General features: G+C 38.5%; 1 protein-coding gene across 2 annotated transcripts in view; it reads right to left on the reverse strand.

Moving 5' to 3' along the window:
* The window catches only part of LOC149772845 (protein rogdi-like), a 75,961-nt gene extending 66,727 nt beyond the window's left edge, over window positions 1–9,234 (reverse strand). For both annotated transcript variants that reach the window (XM_089947217.1, XM_089947216.1), the window contains exons 1-3: window positions 9,153–9,234; window positions 6,362–6,433; window positions 3,736–3,772 (exon numbers count right to left, since the gene is read on the reverse strand). In XM_089947217.1, the coding sequence (XP_089803343.1) occupies window positions 3,736–3,772; window positions 6,362–6,433; window positions 9,153–9,191 (148 nt within the window). In that variant the 5' untranslated portion in view covers window positions 9,192–9,234. The remainder of the gene's footprint in view (window positions 1–3,735; window positions 3,773–6,361; window positions 6,434–9,152) is intronic.
* Window positions 9,235–15,810: the final 6,576 nt, after the last annotated feature.

Here is a 15,810-nt window from a genome sequence, read left to right on the forward strand (position 1 = left end):
ATCTCTAATGGTTTGTACTTTGTCACGGAAGAAATTTGCAAACATGTCCGGAAGGTCGACTGGAGAGAAGGTAGTTGGAAGTGGAGTAGATTTGTTCCTTGACATTAGCTTGTTAGTAATCTCGAAGAGCTCTTTTCAGATGGAACTTTCCATGATCTTAGTAGTGTAGTGGGCTGATTTCACTGCATGGACTACATTTGTGACATTCTCCAAGGTTAGCTTGGATGTCGTGCATTAGTTTGGTTCTATTTATCATACGGAGGCTTCTCTTAGTAGCAGATAAAGGTGGAGGGTTAGGGACTGATATGTCAAGCTGGCATATAATGCAGAGGTGATCTGATGCAAGGTCATGGGATACCTGGGAGGACTGTAGAATGTTATCATCAGGTCTATGAAGAATCCAGTCTAAAATGTGACCATGTTTATGGGTGGGTTGGTTAACTGATTGTTTGAGGTTGAAAACATTAATGGAATCTATGAGTTTTGATGTATTTGGGTTTCCAGGACAGTCAAAGTGAAAGCTGAAATCAATATTCTGGTCATTGATAAAATTAACTATTTCTGGGTGCTTTTCCGGTGGTCCTACTGACTGGGCATTGAATAATGCAATACAAAGAGGTATCTCCTGGATAGTTGACACAAAGGTTGACGAATTAATAGGGTTTTGAATTAGGTTATCTAATTTAACGGTCAAATTTTCTTAAAATTGTTGAGCCAAAATAAGGGAGATAACTGAAATTCTTCCTGTTCTACACTGGCCAGATTTGAAACGTTTCTTTTTTCGCTTCTGTTCGCATTTAGGTAATGATGAATGTAGTCCCAGTTCGTTAAGTCTGGAGCACAATGTAGTGCGGACAGCCAAGGAGTGATCATTTAAAGTAATTAATGAGGGTCCATCATAGCATAAACGGGTTGACTGGCGAGTATCACGTGATGGCGGTTTGTTCAAAAACAGTGGAGCAAGACAGCTGAGAAAAAGTCTAATTGTTCTCATTTCCAAAACAAGGAGATGAAGAAACACATACGAATTTAACAGCCAATACATAACGAACACAATAACGTAGATGAAAACAGGCAACAAGCACAAATAACATGAAAACGGCAATAAAATGTGGAACAGCTGCTTCAAACCGGTTAAGCGATAGCAGCAATTTGTTTTAATCAAAATGCCCATTTCTTCTTGTGGCGGCAACATCAAATAATTGTACTGTATGACTGAGACTGATTTTTTTCTCCATTTGCTGAGTATGTTTTCATAACAATCGGTGCTTCAAAGGTAATCTGTTTCCTTTGAAATTTCAGCAAACTATTTTATCTGGGTACATTTTTAAAAGGGAATTGGCCATCGTTTGGTCTATTCTACTTACTGTTCCTCCATGCCTATTGAATAAACCAATAAGTAAGATGTGTTTTTTCTTTACTTCTTTTTTTTCTTCTTCATTTGTGGTAGCAGTGTGATTCTACCTTCCACACATGCAGGGATTGTCCTGGGCTTCGCCAATGTCGCAAATTGCGATTTTTTTTCCTTATTGGTGACAAAAATATCCCATCTGGCGATTTTTTTGGCGACAGACTTTTTGGTTATTTAATTTGTACATACAATCATGGATTTGGACTGGATAAATTACAAGGGAGAACAAAAGGAAGCCACAAACTTGACTAAGCAATGCACTGGAATCAATCTGTTACACAAACGATCCTTTGTTCGTATTGACAACCCCATCTTTACTGTGCATTGTTACATCATAATCTGCTAATACTGACTTCTGGGCTGAGTACTGTATGCTGTGTGATACAGTCAATCATGCTACCAAACTAAACCTACAACTGACCTACTTCTGAAGACGTGAATAGAACAGATACAATTAACTGAATGGCTAATCCTTCCGTTTTTTTTTTTTTTTTACATATACCAATACAATAGTTTTGCTGAACCTTCATAGAAAACTGATAACCTTTGAAGTACCGACTACTGTATATAAATACAAAGCAAATGGAAAAAATCTCAATCACAATTATATCTGTCGCCAGTGCAGCTCTTTACTCATTGATCTTTTCCTTTTGCCATCAATCCATGTTACGGCTGCAGAGACTTAAACTCTGCAACAAGAAATAGCCAAAAAAAACCCCAGTTTTGCTTAATTAAAAATAATTATTTATTTCTCAAAATACAGGAGTGAAAAAATCCCTAAATTTGGTGTGAATTTATGCTTATATATACGGTCCAATATTGCCAGGTGTTGACTCGTGTAAGTTTCATTCGTGGGAATGAAGATCCTATTTTGCTTGTCGAGAAAATTTATACAGCATTCAGTGATCATTCTTGGGATTTAGGAAGCAATTCACTACAAACTTTGTGAAGCTAGCCATAAAGGGGGGGGGGTGCTGCTGAGAGACTACTGGTGTCACCTATCAGCACTGTAGACTGTGAACGTGGATTCATTAAGATGAACCTCATAAAAACTGACATCAGAAATAAACTCTGCATCTCATCTCTCGAGAATTTAATGAGAATCAGCATGTACTGATGTGAAAAATTAGACTTTGAAACTGCATTCAACAAGTGGGCAGCCCTAAAATCGCAACGGATCTTATGTAACGCTTTGTATCATTTTGTTAATGCTTGTTGTAACTAAAATATTAACTAACCCATCTTTTGTAATTTTCATTGCCTGTTACATTAATAGACTAAATTAACACTTGGAAAAATGTACACTACTTGTTCTGGCGACACTTTTTGAAAATTGGCGACAAGATATTGAGGTTGGCGAATTTTTTGGCGGCAGCTTTTTAAAAGCCAGGACCATCCCTGCACATGCATCAGAAATTTAACAAAGGGTCAACAGATGATAGAGATGCAGGTGTTCTGGTCTGATGACAGGAATTATTACAGAAAATGTGAGCATTCTGAAAACGTTAATTCTGAGTGAAAAGAAAAGTAATTTTAATTACCATCCACATACAAATGTCAGTCTATGTAAATATATTAATTACTAGCAAGTGGCCAAAAATCCAACAAAAGACAGATCCTGAGATAATGCCTCATCTGGTTGTTCTCCGTTACCAGAAATGTCAATAACAAAAAAGAGGATATCTCACAACATACAGTACTCATGCTAGATGTCAAGATAAGCAAATTATGATATAACAATGCACTGTTTAGATGGTTTGTCAATATGGACAAAGAAATTGTTTATGTAAAAATAGATAAATTTTAGTGCATTTTATATATAGTGTGCAGCTTCCTTCCATGAAGGGGTTGTGAATTTCTCCACTCCAAACCAAAGGTTACATATACATGTTTAAACAGCCAACAATGTTGCCAATAAAACAAAATTGCCAGATGGTATATTTTGCCACCAATAAAGAAAAAATCCAAGTTGAAGCCTTATGCAATCCCAGAATAAACTTTTTACATGTTATTTTTCGTACTTTTAAGAAGAAAAAAACTTACTTTTTCATGTACTAGAAAAACACATTTAAAATTTCAGGAGCCATGCCACAATCATCTTGTATTATTCATACGCAATCTCTTCCCCAAAATGATAAACATTTGACATTTATTACCTACTTTTAAGGAAGTTTTTTTTCATGTATGAGAAAAATACATGTATATGAAATTTCGGGAGCCACACCACGACCATGTTATATCCGAATTCATGTTATAATGGATCGTGCTATAGCGGGGTCACACTGTATTTATTTGGCACAATAATACACATACAACTACCTTACCTAAACCCATTCGAAAAGGAAATCTTCTACTGCACTCCTAAAAAAGAAAAAAGAAAATGATCTAATAAATACTGTTCAAAAGGCTACTGGTAATTTCAAGTGGAATGAATAAAACATAAAAAGTAGCACTTCTAAATCCTGACAAATTTATACTATCAAGATGCTTAAGCTGATTGGTTGATTTTAAGTGACACTTGCAGCACTGTATCTGGCTTAAGAAAACTAAGTGCCTATCCCGTGGATTCAGTAAAGCACTCTACCTGAGTTTGCATTGGCAGGTATCAAACCCATGACCAGGTTTCTATCTAGGATGTGTGACTGAAGGATTCATGATGATTTCTAAAACAAAAATCACACCAAAAGATCAACCAAATGCATGAAAATCATACACGATAATGACAAGCCCAACATTTCATTATTTTTGTTTAGAAAATAATCAGAAAATTGTCAATCATTCCATCCTGGTTTATGTTGATTTAAAAGAATACAATGTACAGACTATATTCATCTCCATATATAGGAGAAAATGTCACACTGAGTGTCAAGTAAGGTTAATGAGACAGGATGAAGCATTTGGTTATCTCTACATGAAGATTCTATTTACAACCAACTGGTGCATTGATCAATTGCTTCGTTCAGTTTCCTGCTATGTAACTGAATATAAACCAGTCTGCTTAAATAACAGTTTTACTTTATTGTAATTAAAATTACATTCCTAAAAAGAAAAGGAAAATTCTTTAGCCCTTATCTTCATCTAAGGAAACACCAGATGAATCCAACGTACAAAAACACATGTGACACAGAAACAGGAACAGTTTCCAAAATGAGTGAAGCAAACTCATTCAACCCACTCCCGGAAAATGTTCATGATCACCCATGAATTCTGATGGCAAGGAATGCAAAATGAAAGAAAACAAAAGAAAGTACACAAACCCACCAGGAATTTAGACTGAAGAGTCTTTTATAAATTAAAATTTAACCAAGTCTGTTGAACTGTCTACAACTGAATGCCAATGCACAGAAAGGCATTTAGATGTACCATGTTTGACAGTTTAACTTTTGGTTCAATTTCTTTCTTATTTAAATTATCAAACCTATTTTGGAATTGGGGAGAAAGAATTCTCCCCCTAAAGTTTTCATTTCTGAAGCAGACCCTGCATGAACCTTGGATTACAATTCCGACACTGCCAAACAAGCTACTGTATCTTCAATGAAGATGCCAAAGAAGCAAATACCAAAGTAAACATGTATATGAAATATTCTGGAAAACAATTAAAAATGCAGAGTCACAGTAGAACAGCTGAATATTCAGTACCACTTAACTTACATCAACTCAGTTCTGGCATACGAATGTCTCTTACCTTTCAACATGAAAACTCTTGTATAATTAAAAACTAATACACAAATTTTTAATTCTACTGTATTATTAACACTCATGACAAACTGACTCTGAAATGTATTAAAGGAATTTAAACTGCTATGATATCAACAAATGTTATTTATCTTGACAGAACTAACTACAGTTCATGCATCTGTATATAACCAATGATGATAAATGCCATGAAACTAGCTGTTATACATTTTGACAAAGTTGATCTATATACATAAATTATACTGGCTAACAGGGTTCTGTATAATATGTTTATTCAGACTCAGGTTTAACTATCTATGGCTGGTATGTATTAAAAGAAGAACATGCTTCTTAATTTTTATTTTGAGAACAAGAGCTTAATAATTTGGAAGTTTTTTAATTTAACCTAATGACAAAAATGAATTTTTTTAATCAAGAGATAAGACTAATTTTATTACTTCCCTGTCACTAATACCTTTCTTACCTTGTCCAGGACATAATTACAACCTCCCATTGAATGGAACATTGAAAAATCTGGAATGGAGAAAATCTAGAACCAATCTGACAACATGTCATAGATTCATGCAAGATGCACTGTCTCTTTGACTTGGACCCAGACTACGCCTGGGCCATCAAAACAGGTTGGGATCGGGAAATGTTCCAAGAGTGACACATTCGTAGGACGAAGCAGTGATATGTAAAAGTTCTTCAATCCAGTCATTTGTGCATACATAAGCAAAATACTTACTAATTATTTAATTTCCACAATTGATAAATACAAAATTTAATGGCACTAATGAAGAAATTGTTGTCAATTATTAATTTACAAAAGGCAATTCAGATTCCTGAACTGCAAATATATTGTAATACTTACCTTACAAAAAAAGTGTACTGATGAAGTATTTAATAAAAATTTGAGGTCTAGAACACAAGCAGAATTACTATTTCTAACACTTGATAAATAAAAGTGGAAAAACAAAGAGGAGAATTGCTCTATGAACATGTGGGAACGAAGTCTCCTGAACTATCAAGATAGCTAAATTCACATAAAATAATACAAGGATGAAGGGATAATCACTCAACCAAGAGGTAAGCAAGGTAAAAGTGACTGGTAATATCTTTACTACAACATGTATTAAAACATTGAAAATAATTTTATTTTAGCAGAGATGAATGTAAAATACAAAAAGATACTTTCAACAGTTCTGTGGGGTAAACATAATAAAGTGAATGTTAAGGAACATTGAAAACAAAGACATCAAATCAGATACTTACAAGTAATGTATGTTGTATGTCCTCCAATTCTTTGTGAACTTGTTCTTCTAAAAGCCATTCCAGCTCTCTTCTCTGAAATAGAACAAAACCTCTATTATCTGCAGAAAAAAAACATGTCTTCAATAGTTTTAGTTACAATGTCAATGTGTGGTTTTCAGGGCACAGTATGTTCAAATTCAACACCAAAAAAATAGGTTCTTCAATCTATACTGTAAAATTCTTAAAGGAACAGATGTTCAAGAGACAAACATGTCCCCAGACAATACTGAGTTCTTAATGTTTATTCACTGTAACAAAATGGTTAGAAAATATAGCTATTTCCCTAGACAAGAGAACCCTTGACCTGTCTTTGTTTATACAGTCCCTTTCAAAATAGTTCAAATTGGGCAAAATCATTCAGTCAAAGCTCTTTGAACACATCTGATAATGAAGTCAGAAACCACATTTTCTTAAAACATGCAGGGCTGATCAAATTTTTTGTTCAGATGGTTTGTGAAAATTTAACTGTCCCACCTACATTTTCACTTGTCCCAAAATTTCAATCTCTTGAATAGATTTGATGAGATGTGTACATTTTAATCCAAAATAAATACAAAATAAATATGGTGCAAAACATCTGTTCAAAGGGCTTGATATATTAGGGTGTTTTCTAATTGTGAAGGTATCTTATATACACTACTTCTTGCACCAATCTCATAACATCAGTACTTCAATCAGCAAAAGGGGTTCTGGGTGGCAGAGTCGTCCAAGGTTGCTTACCTTTACAGATGACTGACTACTTTTCTGTTCACGTGTTAGAGTCTCGGGCTCAGCCAATGTGGGTATGTGAGAAAGTTTGCCAGTTGCTTCCCATGGGTCAGTGGCTCTTTCCAGGTTCTTTACTAAACATACTGGTTGCTGTGTATAGCCTATTATGCGCTGACCAATGGCACTAAACCCTAAACAACATTCAACAGCAAGAATGGGAAAGAATTAACTAAAATTCAGACCATCTCTACCTTCTCTCAAAATATGATCAATATATCAGAAAATGCTTTTCCATATTGGACTTGTGTTTAAAGAGAGCTATGGTCTTTTTTTTAATTCAGATCATTCTCAATTAGTTTTAAATTTCCTTTGCTAATAGGGAGTTTGCAACTCATTCTTATACTGTGCTGCAAATGCTTCATGAGGTCTAAAATGTAACGTTATTTGTTACTGAGGAATAACTGCAGAAGGTGTTCTATACTATGTATTAAATACAAGACATCAATACAGCTTGGAAGGGGAGTAAAGAATACTCTGAGAGTACATTTCCCATGGAACTTAAAGTTTAAGTTAAATCCTAGTCCTACCTGTAAGACCCGACGCTGATATTTATGTTGTGGGCATCAGGGTCTTACAGCCTAACTAATGGCGCTGTGTAGTGTGTTTTGATGTCGATTAACATCGTTACGAAAGTAAAATTTTCAGGAATATTTCACACAACTGACAACTAAAATAATGATGCTTTTCTACAAAGTAAAGTTATACTGTTTTGGTCAGACTTTACTTACTATGATACCTTTCTCTAATAAATTCAAATTCTCACAAAAGAAATGGACCCGTTTTCAAGTTTCTTTGGCCTACTTTTCAGTTGGCTGGAAAGCAATGAAAGCCGAGAATGCCGAAATCGGATAAAGTTGAAACATTATTTTTTAATGAAACGAATATAAAATATATTATGCCTATTGGAACTGTAAGCAACGGTTCGTTTTGTTCAAGAAACATATCCCAAACATCAACATACTTGAACTTACTTCGGCATACCTCAACTACCGTCGCATTGCAACAAATTCAAATGTATGTCAACGGAACGTGAAAATGCATCCATTTGCTAGTGTCATATTTTCATTCCACCAGGATAAAGACAGCACGGTAAGTATATTAATTACACATAAATTAGTGGAAAAATGTCAATATAGGCTGCCAAATGTATGAGATGTTCCTGAAACTTTGATTACTCATTCCGATGTCAACGACATCGGAACACACTATACAAGGCCATTATTTGGATAGTAAGGCATAGCACCTCAACAAAATCAAATGTGCTATGCCTTACATGTAGGACTAGTTAAACCCTAGTGAATGTATAACATAAACCAGCTGTTGTTGTGTATCAGTTTCTAGTCAAGTGTGGAATATCTGATTACTTTTAATGTCAAGTGATATTTAAATCATGAATATGCCAGTTCAACTAACACTGACTGGATTTCCAATATATCATTTCGTTTCGTTCTTTCAGTGTCTTAAAGTGCACATATCTCATGAGATTATTAGAAGTGATTAAAATTTTGGAAGAAATGAAAAGGTATGTGCAACAAGTTAATTATCTGATATGTGGATGGAAACTAAAATTGCTCATCCCTACATACCATCAAAACACCCATTTAAATCAAATTATAAAGAGTATAACACCCTAATGACATGGTACAGTTCTCGGTTTGGTTTTAAACGTGAACCATATAACTGTTAAGATTTAGCTGGCGACAATTAGGTTATAAATTATAAACTGATGAACGAAAAAGCGCTATTTTTAGCATGTTTTTATATCCTTGGTATTTTTCTTTTTCAAAACTGTTTGTGGGTACAATAACAATAAAAACGGGAGGATACGCGAGTCTCGAAAATAAGTGTCATTACTGAAGTTACACTAGACAAGATTACCATTGAATCGATTAAAAACATAATGAGAACAGTTTCTAACTTTGACAATTAAAAGCTTATAACGTATTTTCGAACTATAATTTGAAAATACTTGGGCTCTTCTCACCAATATTGTTTCCTCGTCTTCGTCACTGCCCTCTGCCATGCTTAGTACGATCAATTACGAAGCGTACCGAATGTTTCCTTTTTCTTTCATTAATACCCATCTCAAATTGAGATCAATATTTGTGGTTCGGAAATATTATATTTACCGGATAAATGAATAATGAAACATCATAAAATAATCTCAAAAGAGGACAATATGTGACAGTACGAAGACACTAGTTACATTTAAAATAGTTGACCTTCTAAACTCTGGTTGTCGCCAACGAACAAGAAATAAAATAACAGTAGTTAAGTGGGCCACTATACGTACAATGGAAATTAGCATTACGGAGACCCCTGGGCGAATATACGTACAATGGAAATTTAACATGGCGAAAAATCGTGGGTTAATATACGTACAAGGGGAATTAACATGGGAAAAAATTGTGGGCCGATATACGTACAAGGGGAATTTAACATGGGGAATAGAGTTTGGGGGTTGTTTAGGGACAAAGGGGAATTGAATATGGGATTTTTTTAAAAAAAATTTTTTTTTTAAAAAGGGGTAGGCAATGGAAAGGCTATCTCTTTTCGAGAAATATGGCTGGCCCTGAAAAGGGCCTTTGGGTTTATGTTAATGTATTCATTAACATAAAGGGTACCGCATTGGTCTTCTTCTTGTCCTTAGGCTACGTCTCACTGTTGGTCCGTAAATCAGCACTCTTTTCAGGCATCCTTGTCTTTCAACGTAGATCCTACGTATCCACAGGCTGGTGTTTGTCCTGTGGACAACGGTCCACTTGGATCGGACATACATGAGCATGTCCGTCCGGAACATCATGGAAGACACAAGCGTAGAAGATTGCACATCGGTCCACATCTTGAAGCGACGAGAACAAGTGAATCAATGCAGTGAACTGCGCTTATTTATAGGTACAGGAAGGATTGAAACGGATTGAATTCATTCACCAATCCGAACACGCGTTACAAAATTCAGTCAGCTCGCATCCAATCCGAAGAGAGCAGTCTGTGACGTCACGTGGTCTATATAGATTCGTTAGCGCTTGTGTGCAGTCAATCTATGCGACAGTGATTCAACATGACGGAAACTCAGAAAACGATCCATTGGGGTGCACCAGCAGGGGAGACTGCCCAAGGGAACCCGGACTTACTTTCAGAAGAGGTACATTGGGATTTTGTGGATTTTCTTACCTCGCAAGAATTTGTTCCGGAACCTTCGTTACCTTCTTCATTACCGCAAGTGGAGAATTTTAGACAGAGACAGAAAGAAGAATTGGAGAAATTTATGCAACGACAAAAGGAAGCGGAACAAGCTTTTCTCCTACAGCAACAGCAACAAGAAGAGGTAAGAAAAAAACAACAGCAACAACAGCAAGAAGAAGTAGCAGCAAAGAAACAAGAGGGTGAAAATCAAACGGCTACGGTACTGTTGGACATTTTAGCGGAGTTAAGAAGTCTGAAACAAATGTATCAGGCTTCTTTATCACGACCGAAGAGAATACGACCTTCCCGAGCTAAACACGCCAACCCTGTGACTAAGCCTGTCGTACCACCCTTAGTGATTTCAACCCAATCATCAGAAGTAGGCCTTGGCCGTGGCAAAGGCTTAAGGCAGTTAAAGTTGATTGGTTAAACTCACCCCTACACCAAAATAAAAAGGCCCTTTTCAGGGCCACCGTCATTTCTCGAAAAGAAATACAATTTCAATTTGTCAATAACTCAAAAATAAACCCCCACCCATTTTACCCTTATAGTACGTGTCTGTGTATGAGTGCGTGAGTGTAGCTTCTTATTTTAAAATCAAAACTCAAAGACACTTACCTTATATCATTCATGTATTATTTTATCCATTTTTTTACAATCCAATTCACAATTCACCACAGAACACTTTAATTAAAAGTTCATTGACTTCTTCTTTCTCCTTGTTTAGTCTCTCTGTTTTTTGAATTTCTTCACCGTTTTTTCCTCATTTTCTTCCCTTCTTCTTTTCTTCTCCTGTTTCTTTGCTTCTTTTAAATAGAATTGTCTTCTTTCTTCCTCTTCTTCCTCTGAAGAATCCCTCTCTTCTTCCGAAGAATCCCTCTCTTCTTCTGACGAATCCTTCTTTTCTTCTGACTCCTCTTGTTTCTTTTTTGGGCAATCTGGAGACCAATGTCCTTTTTCTTTACAATAATAACAGGTATCTTGACTTTTGTCTCTTTTAGTCCCTGTTTTTGTTCTTTTTTGACGGTCTGGACACTCTGAAGACCAATGCCCTTTCTTCTGACAGATATAGCAAGTATCTTGACTTTTATCTCGAAAGGAAGGAGAGTAGTCCGTCGGCTGGTCTGAAGAGAATTTTCTAATGACCCCTCGCAAAGCTCTGACGAAACGTTCCATCTGGGTAGTCTCTTCCATCGTTGTGCTCGGCTTGAGAGTGAAATGAATAGTGAAAGGACAAGACACACACCCTTTTTATATACGCTGGTTTGCCAAGACTATAAATTAGTCTATGGTGTTTAAACTTGAGTCATTTGACGTTTTGCAGTCAAGATGAAACGATCCCATTCATTCGAGAAGAAAGAAGAAGAAGAAAGTAAGAGGCAGAAACGTGATCTATCGCCTCGTACCAGGGCTGAAATCTTGGCACAGATTCATGCCAGTGATTTTGAAGAGGACATGAGTGAACCAGAATTTGAAACCTCTAAACCAAGTTCGTCACCCTTAGTCAACCCTGAAAAATACTATTCCATTCGAGAGACGGAAAAGCGCTCCTCTAGAAAATTTAGAACCACGGCTTACACCTACACGGTGAAGTTTAAAGATTTCAAGGCCGACGTACCCTTGGAGAAAGCAGAAGGGTTCATCACCGAGATGTGGGATTCTTTGCTCACCGCACTCAAGCGACAATGTCAACCAAAAGAAGACGATCGCTTGACACTATCCATAGATCACGACGGTTTGAAATCCCCTGTTTGGATCGAGTTTAGCAGACCTGCAGAACTAACCCCTTCCAAAATCATGGACAAGATTCAACACGTACAACAATCTAATGACCAGTTTGACATCACCGATGGTAAAGCCACACTGAAAATGGCCCACGTCTCTCTTCCTCAAGGGACAGGACGCAAAAAGATGTTATTGGTGAACGAGCTTCGCAGCATTAAGCGTAGTCTTGTCCAAATTCACAATCCTCATGACCAGATGTATTTAGCCCGTGCCATCGTGGTGGGACGAACCTATGCCAACAAGAACGACACGACAGAATGGAAAAGAACCTGGAACACTATTCAACGATCCGATCGAGCAAAACAACGAAACGAAGCAGAACTCCTGTTGCAACAAGCTGGCCTGTCCAAAGACACACCCTGTGGCATTCCTGAGATGCAAAAATTGCAAGATGCCCTAGCTCCATGCTACACCTTGAAAGTGCACCCTCAAGAAATGCGCGGGTCTCTGTTGTTTCGAGGCCAAGACTTTAAGGACGGAAAATACATTCATGTTTATCATCACGATGACCATTTCGATACCATTACCAGTATCACCGGATTCCTGGGATACAGATATTACTGTGAGAAATGTGACTATGGTTATAATAATCGAGAGCAACACAAGCATTGTGGATGGAAATGCCCAGGATGTTTGGCCTCTCCACCCTGCCTGAGCGAAGAACCAGTGCCTTGTTCGACTTGTCTGCGCACGTTTGTCAGCCCTACCTGTTACCAACAACATTTGAAAACACAAGGTTCACAGAAGAAATGTGCTTGTCAACTCCTGAGATTGTGCCCTACGTGTAGACAAGGCATACGTACCAACAATGCCAAGGCACACGTATGTCGAGGAAAGAAAAAATGTCACATTTGTCACCACATCGTGGACTTGGAACACGAATGTTACGTGCAAAAATACCAACCCCCACCAGAGAAAGAGGACGGTCACAAGAAGAAAGGCAATTTCATCTTTTTCGATTTCGAATGCATGCAAGAGACCGGCATTCACATTCCTAATTTCTGCGTGGCTCATCGAGCGTGCGAGAAGTGCATTCAAGAACCTATCTTCAGTCATTGCCCTCACTGCAGGAAGATTCCTGGAGGACGTGAAAAAATCTTTCGGGGACCGAACACGTTAGCCGATTTTGCCCGATGGGTCTTAGACCCCATCGACAAGACGTGGAGCCAAGAGGACATCGAACGTTACGGAGATTGTCATCGTCATGCCACGGTGATGGCTCACAATTTCTCCGGATACGATGGACAGTTTCTTTTGAGGTACTATACGGAACATGGCACCGAACGTCCTAAAGTGATTTTGAACGGAGCCAAAATCATTTTCATGCAAGTGGGACAAGTGCAGTTTAAAGATTCGATGAGTTACTTGGCCATGCCTTTGAGTCGAATGCCTAAAACGTTTAGAATGACAGAAATGGCTAAAGGGTACTTTCCACACTTTTTCAATACGGAAGCCAATCAACATGCCGTTCTACCCCATTTGCCTGAGGCTCACTATTACGATCCCGACAACATGCGTACCGAACAACGAGAAGCTTTCTACGCTTGGTACCAGGCTCATGCCTCTGACCCCTTCGACTTTCAGGAAGAAATGTTAAAGTATTGTCGTTCCGACGTGGACATTTTACGGCGTTGCTGTGGAAAATTTCGAGAACTGTTCATGGAACACGGAGGGGTCGATCCTTTGAAAGAAGCTTGCACCATTGCCAAAGCGTGTTCCTTAGTGTACCGCCAACGATTCATGCCTGAAAACACCGTGGCTGTCATCAGTCCTCAAACGACCCACTATGTCAAGCGTCAATACTCGGTCAAAGCCCTACGTTGGTTACATTACTTGTGCGACAAGGAAGACAAATGGATTCAGCATGCCCGCAACGGAGGAGGCGAAAAGACCATCGGAACGTATTCGGTCGATGGCTGGGACTTAGAAAACCCCAAGATCGTGTACGAGTTTAACGGTTGCTTATTTCACGGATGTCCCGTCTGCTACCCTGACCGTGACACTAAAAATCAGTTTTTGCAACGAACCATGGAAGACTTGTACCAGGACACTTGTCAGCGACGCCTAAAGTTAGAACAGCAAGGATACCAAGTGGTGGAAATGTGGGAACACGAGTACGATCACCGTTTGAAAACCGATCCCGAGTTTAAACGCCTCGTGGAAAGTTACCAGTTCATGGACCCGCTGAACCCGAGGGATAGTTTGTACGGAGGAAGGACCAATGCCACCTGTTTGCTGTACCAAGCCGACGAAGAGAAAGGAGAAGAAATCAAATACTTGGACGTGTGTTCGCTGTATCCCTACGTGTGCAAATATTGTCGCTTTCCTGTAGGGCACCCGCAATTGTTCACGGAACACATCGACCTGAAAAACATTCGACAATACGAAGGCTTGATCAAGTGTAAAGTTTTGCCTCCCACGAACCTATACCATCCCGTCTTACCTCACCATTGTCAAGGCAAACTGATGTTTCCCTTGTGCCGTACTTGTGCCGAAACGTGCAACCAGGACCAACCTTGCCATCACAGCCAGGAAGAACGTGCCTTGACGGGAACCTGGGTCAGCGTGGAATTGTTCAAAGCTCTGGACATGGGATACCAACTGTTAGAAGTGTACGAAATTTGCCACTTTCCCAAGACACAACAGTATCACAAGGGTGACCCCATGCAGAAAGGCATTTTCGCCGACTACGTGGATGCCTTTTTGAAACTGAAACAAGAAGCCAGCGGCTATCCTTCCTGGTGTCACACTCCCGAAGACCAAATACAATTCAAAGAGAAATACTATGCACAAGAAGGCATCTCTTTAGACCACATCGAAAAAAACGAAGGCAGGCGATCGTTTGCCAAAGTGATGTTAAATTGCTTGTGGGGTAAAATGGCACAACGACCGTGTTTACCCAAGACGGAATATTTGACAGAACCTTCCCGCTACTTCCAGATGATTCACGACAAAACCAAATACATGAAACACGTGGACGTCGTTCGAGAGGATTTGATCTTGGTCAATTACGAAGAAGATCTGGACTTTGTACAAGACGACCTTTTTGGAAATGTCATCATTGCGTCTTACGTGACAGCTCATGCTCGCTTAAAATTGTACGAAGCTTTAGAACTGTTAGAAGAACGCGTCCTGTACTTTGACACGGACAGTTGCATTTACATCCATCACCCGATTCAACAGCACCCTGACATCGAAGGAGACCGTTTAGGAGCCTGGACAGACGAGCATCCCGACGATAAGATTCTAAGTTTCGTCAGTGGTGGTCCCAAAAATTACGGCTACGAATACCGGGACAAACAAGGAGAAGTGCACACGACGTGCAAAGTGAAAGGACTGACTCTGAATCATCGTACCAGTCGAGTGGTCAACTTTGGGGTATTGAAAGAAGCCTTGCAATCGGGAGAGGATGGAAACTTTAAAGTGACCACCTATCAACCGAACAAGATTGTACGTTTACCCACTCACCACATCGTCAGTCGACCCTTGGAAAAAGTCTATCAAATTGTATACCAGAAGCGAGTGCGACTTCCCAATCACTTCACCTTACCGTACGGTCACGTCGGTATTCGTCTGTATATAAAAAGGAACCCTAGGCAAGATCGATAGTTCATTGTTCATTGAAGTAACTTACCATGTCGTTGACGAAGAAGAAACCAGATTGGTTAGGA

Source organism: Sinohyriopsis cumingii, unplaced genomic scaffold, assembly GCF_028554795.1.
Source record: "Sinohyriopsis cumingii isolate HCF-2022 unplaced genomic scaffold, ASM2855479v2 utg001101l, whole genome shotgun sequence".
Lineage (NCBI taxonomy): Eukaryota > Metazoa > Mollusca > Bivalvia > Unionida > Unionidae > Sinohyriopsis > Sinohyriopsis cumingii.